At 30.6% G+C, this 9,309-nt stretch overlaps 1 protein-coding gene across 1 annotated transcript in view; it reads right to left on the bottom strand.

Annotated features, from left to right (window-relative positions):
* LOC108782430 (odorant receptor Or1) overlaps positions 1-8,886 on the bottom strand; it is a 14,321-nt gene extending 5,435 nt beyond the window's left edge. The window contains exons 1-2 of the mRNA XM_018550709.1: positions 8,525-8,886; positions 4,841-5,212 (exon numbers count right to left, since the gene is read on the bottom strand). Coding sequence (XP_018406211.1) covers positions 4,841-5,212; positions 8,525-8,886 — 734 coding nt within the window. The remainder of the gene's footprint in view (positions 1-4,840; positions 5,213-8,524) is intronic.
* Between the last annotated feature and the right edge of the window lie 423 nt (positions 8,887-9,309).

Genomic DNA, 9,309 nt, shown 5'->3' with positions numbered 1-9,309 from the left:
ATTATAGATTCAAATAATCTTGAAAGCTCCTCGATTATAAATTCAAATCATCTTGAAAGCTCCTCGGTTATAGATTCAAATGATCTTGAAAGCTCCTCGATTTCCCGTTTTTCTGACAATCAGTCACTACCTTTACTTTCCGACAAATTCTCACCGTTGCTGCATACACCAATGGAATGCACTTTAGAAAATGTTTTTAACACAACGGTGTTACTAAAAAAGTGGAATGCGAGACCTTTTTGTCAATTCATGGGATCATGGGGTATGACGGAAACAAAGTGTGGATTACTTTTCATACTTTTTGAAAGCACTTCGGAACATTGTAGCAATACAATACAACGTTCTTTACTTGTAAAGAATGACATGACCATCGAGGTATTTTCGGACTTTTAAGCCTCAATGTATAATTTCACAGTTGAAAACAATCGAACATGATTGGCCAATTTCTTACGGCACGACATACGATAACGGCTCCCGACTTATTGTAGACCAGGCCTTATACGTTACAAGTTTTTTTTGTATATGAATTTGTCTGCCTATACTATTGGCTTGATTGGCTTGTTTATTTCAGTTACATGCTCATAATCATCCTGTCACTTATCATCTTTTGGAAAAGGTGACGTGCCTACAAGATATTTATTTTTCATTGCAAAAAATAAGTGCAATGAAAATGTGCCAAGAAGAGTCCTGCACCATTGGGTACTTTGAGTATAAACCACATTCACGATCCAATTTTTGTAAAGATTGTCAATTAAAGAACAAAAGAAAAAAAGAAAGAGAAAACAAACGTGAAAGAAGAGCAGCCGCCAGAAAAGCGAAGGAGAAACTTTGCAAGAAAAATGTAAAACGAAAGTTAAACGGATATACAATCAGGTTTGCAAATAATGAAGCAAAAAAGAAGGAAAGAGAATTTCGAAAACGTGTGAAACTTGTCCGTGCAAAAAAAAACATAGATCCGAATATAGTAAAACCGGCACAAGAAAAGGAAAAAACAGCTGATAAGTCATGTGAATAATGTACAAAAATAGGTATAATAATAAGTATTACACATAGCTGTTATAATATATACTTTAGAGTATATATATGTATTTATTACTAAATAAATATAAATAGAACATCAATTTGTTTATTGATTTTATGCATTTATTAATTCCGTAATATATATTTCCAAAAAATCATACATAAATAATAATAAAAAAATCATAATCATGAAATCATAATCATAATCATACGAAAAAATCTTATAAAATAATTAATTTTTAGAATAGTTTTTTAAATTTTATACTTCGAAAAAGAAACCATACTTTTGTTTAAAATTTCAAGCATTTTTGATACACTGGTTTCAGAAGTTGGCTGATCCCATTGCATCCAGGTCAATTCCTTGTTGCGATGATAAACTCTTACACGCATATCAACGTCGAGAGTAACTATCAAAAAGTCCAGAAAAGCGAAGGAGAAACTTTGCAAGAAAAATGTAAAACGAAAGTATAAACGGATATACAATCAGGTTTGCAAATAATGAAGCAAAAAAGAAGGAAAGAGAATTTCGAAAACGTGTGAAACTTGTCCGTGCAAAAAAAAACATAGATCCGAATATAGTAAAACCGGCACAAGAAAAGGAAAAAACAGCTGATAAGTCATGTGAATAATGTACAAAAATAGGTATAATAATAAGTATTACACATAGCTGTTATAATATATACTTTAGAGTATATATATGTATTTATTACTAAATAAATATAAATAGAACATCAATTTGTTTATTGATTTTATGCATTTATTAATTCCGTAATATATATTTCCAAAAAATCATACATAAATAATAATAAAAAAATCATAATCATGAAATCATAATCATAATCATACGAAAAAATCTTATAAAATAATTAATTTTTAGAATAGTTTTTTAAATTTTATACTTCGAAAAAGAAACCATACTTTTGTTTAAAATTTCAAGCATTTTTGATACACTGGTTTCAGAAGTTGGCTGATCCCATTGCATCCAGGTCAATTCCTTGTTGCGATGATAAACTCTTACACGCATATTAACGTCGAGAGTAACTATCAAAAAGGTTGCGAGGTCATCTTCTGATCGAATGAATGCAATGCAATGATTTTGTACAATTTTGTATGACCATAGTCCAATCTGTACCTGGCAGTCAAGAAGACTAGAACCAGGAGAGTAAACTCGGTCAAATATCGGTAGTGGGGGTAGGCCAAAAAGTGACGGCGGATAACTTCCCCCACTCTTGCGCTTCATTAGTCCTCTCTGTCGCTCTGATAGTCGTTTTCAATTCGTGACTGCGCATGTCAAACAAACCTTGTTTTTGTTTAATTGAATTTTGGACTCAAGAAGACTAAAAATCATACATATTTCAATATATGTTATTCCAACGACGACGGAAATATTAATAATATTCTGTAAATAAAAAAAAATTACTGTAATCATACTCCAAAATTTGTATACAATACAGAATTTGCCTATAAACAAGTTATTTAATATACAGTATAATTTCTTTTTACAATTTACATTCTGTTTAAGATGGTTTAAGAAGATTTTTTTCTTTTTTAAGTGTGTCCCTCGGATGAGGGGAAAATAAAGCGTCTTTAGCCCTAATCTTTTTGGGCTATATAACGCCAAGAAGACTTCTTGATAACGCAAAGGTTAAGAACAAGACTTCTTGGTTATAACCGACGCGCGCATGCGCAAACTTTCATTCAATGTGCAATGCCACTGCGCATTGAATGAATAACCGCGGACGTTTTTTGACCTACCCTCACCACGCTAGTTTACTCTCCTGGTTCTAGTCTTCTTGTCTTCTTGTTCTAGATGTTCTAAAGTCGACATTTGAGGGACGTCTGTAGACAAAATCGACTTACGGTCGATTCCGAAAGGTCTGACTTAACAAAATCGATTAGCAGTCGACATATCGACATTTGTGCTGTTAGGATAACTGCGTTATTATAAAATTTGATTTTGTATTATAAAACGTTATTAATTTATAAAACTATTAATGCTTTACATTAAGAAATCGAATTTCGTCAGTTAAACATTTTGCCATAATAATTGTCTCAATTATTGTATATCAATATATTTAACAAGGGAATGTACAGCAGTCCCGCGCAATGTTCCGCCTTTGAGCGAGCGATTTTTAGACGCCATAATTGGCCAACTTTAATTATATATAATATATAATTTGAAAACTATTGCAATCTAGACACACACAACACGCACATACACAACACGTTTTTGTATAGAACGTTTTTGTTAGAATAATGTTCCATAGAATCTGCCATTGAAAGCAGGACATCCGAACATTTTGGAACAACCTTATAGATATATTGTACAAAATATCTATTTTTTATATAATATGGTTAGTATAAATTATTACATACATATATATAATTATGAATATTGTATACATATAGGGGTCTTAGGCCTACCATATCACCTGCTAATACCCACATAGCACACTAGCACTTAAAAAGCGCTAAAAAAACGAGTATGCAGTCGTATTACTTTAGCAGCTTTTTAGCGCTTTAAAAGCGCTTTCAAAATCCATTATAAAAAGCGCATTATAAGCGCATATAATCAGAGCAAAATAAATACAGTTTTATAGCACATTTACTGCACTTTTCATGTGCAATATAGGAAGAGCGAGCGCTTTTAAAGCGCTTTTTACGCGCAAAATTAGCCGCATGTAATAAAAGTGCATAATTAATAACACTTGGGAGGTGCAATCCGAACAGCGCTTCGAAAGCGCTTTACACGCGCTGGTGTGCTACGTGGGTAGCATCCTAAAGACATTTTGAAATGAAAATTCTAATATAAAAATGTCATAGCTAATAATAATTTCTTAATTATAAGTATTTAAAGTTGTTTTAAATTCTCGTTTAAAATTCACACATTTTAGATGTAGTTAGCATTTTGCTCCAATACAACGCAATTAAGTGTTAATCATAACTAAACGTGCTAACTTTAGGTAATATTTCGATTGATAATAATTAACTTTACATGCTTATATTGGAGTACAAATTAGTTCGGTTTGTTTTCCAAAAGATGATCGCCTCCAGACGAGTCATTTTTTCGAGATGCAATTCGAAAATTGCCTGAGAGAAAAAGTAGTAGCCAGCGATGGACAATACTTTAATTAATCTGTTCATTCATTTTGTTTTGAAATAAATGCATTTTTGAACACAAAAAACGGACCGAACTAATTTGTATACCTAATAATTTAAAAACTATAATATTATAACCTCGACAATTTTGTTTTAGAATATTCATATTTGTTGTATTCGATTATTATCAAAATGACTTCAAGAATCTGCCAGCAAGTAATGCAGTAGATTTGAGATACTCTGTATATCGTGATACAATTAAATAACTAAAACATTATAAGGAATTATTACAGGATATATTCCATCGATGCATTAAAATTAGAATTATTTTAAAATTATACGAAAATGAAACTATAATTTTTTCAGGTTTATTGTATAATTTTTATAATCAGATATATTTTTACAACAAGAATATATTCAGATAACAACATAATACGAAATAATGCGAAGATTTATCTTCACTTTTTTAAACAAAACTATATTTTTAAAATAAATTTTTGGCAACTACATTTATAGCTCATCGTACGTAAGTTTAACGACCTATTATTTCAAATCATTAAAGTAAAAAATGCAAAATGAGTTTGAGTAATAATCTAATTTTGATATTTATAGATTTGTTATAGATGTTTAAATTATTGTTTTTTTATACATGATGAAATAAAGCACAACTTAAGTCTGAAAAGAATACACGCACAAAGCAAATATCATTTATTTAACGAACCTGATTATACAGAGATGAAAAGAAACGTGTTTTGATAATCTGCTTGTATTGTTCAATAAACTTTTCCGCATGGTCTCCTTCTCATCTTTTATCATACTCTGAAGGCGATAATTTAGAATTTCAAATCTTGCACATATTTGCAAACAAAATCCTAAAACCGTAGTTTCTGTCGCGGCGTTTACAATAATGCCAATAAATACAGCTACCATCTCTTGAAGAGATGTAAGACAGAATAAAAGAAACGAAGTGCATTCCCAAGGTACCCACACGAACCCGTAGGGTATTTGACCGTCTAACATATACAGTATTCCTCCAATTACAGTGCATATCGCCGAGATTATATATAAGATTATATAAGGCATGGAATATAATCTGCATGAACATTTTAAAAATACATAATAAATATGTATATATGTGTAATGTATATATATATAATCTGCAAGCAATAAAAGAAAGGCAAAAGCTATCTTAAAACTATATTAATTGATAAATATTTAATTTTTAGTAAGTATGGTGAAAAATTGACAGTCGTCATTCAATACGTCATGCTATTGCACAATATTTTGGAAATTGTTAATGCTATAATAACGAAAAATACGTACAAAACATATATGTAAATTTGTGATTGTAGAGCAATAAGCTAATTAAAAAAAATATTTTTTTTATTTTAAAACAAAATTAATCCAATTTAATTCTTTTTATAGTTCAATTTATTTATTTTCGTTTTAATTTTATTAAATAGCCGTATATGTATATACATATACATAGGATGTTCTAGAAATAACGTATAGGAGCCACGGACGTAGGAATCAAAAGGAACAAAAGAGTTTTATACCATTTTGAGATAGTCGTTGTAGTTTTCGAATTAAAAAATAATACAAAGCCAATATGCGGTGATACCACGCTACACATTGCGCGAATTATGCGTCATCTTTCCTTTCGCTGCGCGCCATCGAGTTTGTACTATGAACCTGCATGGCGTGGCGTCACCACATATTGGCTTCGATATTTTATTTTTTAATTCAAAAACTACAGCAATTATCTCAAAATGGTATAAAACTTTTTTATTCCTCTTGAGTCTTTACACGCCATCAGTGCGGCTTCTACTTTATTCCTTATGGGACATCCTGTATATTAGGGTGATTTTCCAATCATTATTTTCCAATTTTTTCCGTCTCATTCCTTAGTTCCAATCCACAAAAAAATACCTATAAAATTTTAGCTCAATTGGATATCAAGCCGTGCATCCGGCTCGTTAAACATTTAAGTTTCGTTATACTATAGGATACTGTTGACATTGACGTTTATAAAGCGTATTAATATTGATTTAGAGGACTTTTCTTTCTCTTAACATATATACTATATATTACTTTTCTACATTATTTGAATTCTTATATACGTCTTATTTAAACAATTAGATAAATTGTTAATAATTAAACATGATATAGAGTATATATGTATAATATACATATTGTATATGTATACATATATACACCCTGTATATATGTATATGTACAGGGTGTCCCAGTACGACCGCGAAAAATTACATGCGCAGGTAGAGCGGACTTAACTAATTTGAAAAGTCCTTTACCATTTTCCAATTTGAGTAATAGTTAATAAAATATTAACTTTTAAAGATTGTGCCGAATACGCGCGTTTGTCCGGTTTACTACTGTCGTCAAGGGTGCGTTCCGTTTCTTGCATGAATGATGCGCATAGAAGCATAGATGTTCGTTCCGTTTCTTTTCATGCACACTCGCTGCATGCATGACCCAACTGCATGACCTCACCTCTTCCGGTGCATGAGCAGTGTTGCGCTTAGATAATTCAAAATTATCTAGATATAGATAAGATAAATAACACAAAAATGTATTTTAGATAAGATGAAGATAATTTATTTTATATTAATCTAGATAAAAGAAGAAATTAAAAAAATTTTTAGATAATTTTTATATAAGATGATTTTGTCTTTAAGTATCTAATTATTTGGTAGTAAAACGATTTAGAATACAAAAAATATATTCATTATTTTTATAAATATTTTATAAATTGTCAATGAAATAAAAAGGCAATTAAGAGTCAATATTATATGTGTGAACTAATAAAACATTTAATATATTATAAATTAAAATAAAATAACAATAAACTAAAATTCACACTATAAATGCGCACGCAAAAAAAGTCAAACCATAACGTTTCGGCTGCATATTCGAGCCATCCTCAGATGTACATATAAATATTAATTAACGCAGTAAAACATCTTTAGTTAACGCAGAAAAAACAAGAATAAAACTATGATGGATTGTTATGTTCTAAAACGTTGAGTATTTCCACAGAGAGAACAATTTAGCTCATCAAGCGATTGGAAGATCGTTTGTGATGTATCCCTGTGGTACTAATAAGGACACAAAATTAACGTTATATTAATAAAATAATGTGACAAGCAATTGTCCCTCTGACAAAAAACTCACCCTCGAGTAATCCATATCGTTAAAAGAGTCATTTATTAAAATTCGGTGACGATCAAAATCATTATTTTGTTAACACATTGCAAATGCAAGTCGTTCCAAATATAAAACTTTTATAACCGTCCAACTAACTCGACGTACAAAACTATAATGTTTAAGATTTTGGTAATGCAAAGTCATATCTTGTTTATAATAGGAATATATGCTTCATGTAGATCTAATGTGTCTGTTTGTAGGTTAAGACTGTTTTGCTGTTTTTTAATGTTGAGCATCTCTGCGATAATACGTTTCCCATAACACGATTCTTCATTTAAGATTTGTACATTATTCCAATCGAACTCATGTCCTTGTTGCAATCTGTGATCTGTTATCACCGATTTAGAGCTCGTATTCCGTCTAAGATTCTAATTTATTTTGCAAGGTTAGATAATGATTGGGATACTGAGAGAACTATATTATACAAACGAATTGTCAGGCTGCCAGTGAATAAAAGCGCCTAAAGCTCGATTGCATCAACGTTACTTTGACTTTCAGTGACGCTTAAAAGTCTGTCTTTCTTTTTTTAAAGTCGATAAATTGACAGAAACTGAGAAAGTTTTAAGTCTAGTTTAAAAATCAAGTAATGTTGGTACAATCGAGCCTAAGACTCCTAAGAGGAGGATCGTGGAGTCGCACCTAGTTGACCTAGTGCGAACGAATTCTCAGGTTACCAGTAAATAAGCGCCTAAAATTGCTGGGATCCGAAAATAATTACCTTTTCCTATTTAGCCCGAATTTCTCCGAAATACTCAGCTGATTTTAAGAGAGTAGACCAATTTCCTAAGAGAGAATCGGTTTATATACAGTTAAAGGAGTGACGTCTCGCAACAAGGGGGTATCATCTCTTTGTGTGTTATATAACGAGCATTTCTAGAAGATTCTTTAATATGTTTATTCATCGATTTATTAGTTCTTTTATAACAATTTTTATTGCACGGGTTCCAGATATCCGATTAAGTTGAAAGTTTATAGAAAATATATTTTTGTAGATTGGAAATATTCTAGGGGGTAAGACAAAAAAAATTCGAAAAATTGAAAAATAAGGACCACCATCATATATATCTATATCATAGGTATATGTATACATATATATATATATATGTATGTACAATTTACTTATCGATTTTTACTATAATTGATATTGTTAAAAATTGCGTCAATACTTAAATACACCAACCTGATTAAACGGTCGAATTTCATTTGAATATTAATCTCCTCCTCGTTACAAGCTTTGCAAGGTTCTTCTTGCAATATCTCTATCAAATTGATAATTTTATCGCGACGGATTATAACAATAGTCGCTTTGCAAAATAGGGTAATTGTTCCTAAGAAAATAGAACAACACGAAGCCAAGTCTTCTACGTTATCAACAACAAAGATGATATACATCAAGTGAGTCAGTAAGAAATACGTGAATAGATACATCGTGAGGAAAGTGTACACACTATATAGCGACTTAAAGCATTTCGAAGACCATTCAATTGGTCGCCACAAACCAGTTATGGTATATAATAAGAAATTAAGAGAGAGTATCTGCATTTCTGTGCTACAATCAAAAGTGACAAATTTTTTTATTTATTAAGCAAATAATTCTATTATATTATATACATATATATTAATATTACGCTGAGTATTACTACGTAACGATAATTATACGCACGCGAACACAAATGCCTTACTTTCCGAGATTGTACATATAGAGAACAAAAGGCACGAGAAAGAATGATTGAAAGAAAATTTTATAAGCTTTCAATTAGTTTCTATCAAATTTTGTCGTAAAATGAACAGAAACGAAGATATTTAAGAAATACGGAATTGACAAATAATTTCGACTCAAATTTTCTAAAAATGTACAGTTTTTAATGATGTATTTTTACAACAAACTGCACCTTGTGAACGATTTATTGTCTTGTTTTACCTTTGTATATATATAAAGTACTGAAAATAGGATAAAACCGATTT

This window comes from Cyphomyrmex costatus, unplaced genomic scaffold, assembly GCF_001594065.2.
Source record: "Cyphomyrmex costatus isolate MS0001 unplaced genomic scaffold, Ccosl1.0 scaffold127, whole genome shotgun sequence".
Classification (NCBI taxonomy): domain Eukaryota; kingdom Metazoa; phylum Arthropoda; class Insecta; order Hymenoptera; family Formicidae; genus Cyphomyrmex; species Cyphomyrmex costatus.
Note: the sequence above shows the minus strand (reverse complement) of the source record. Positions and strands in the feature narration are given on the sequence as shown.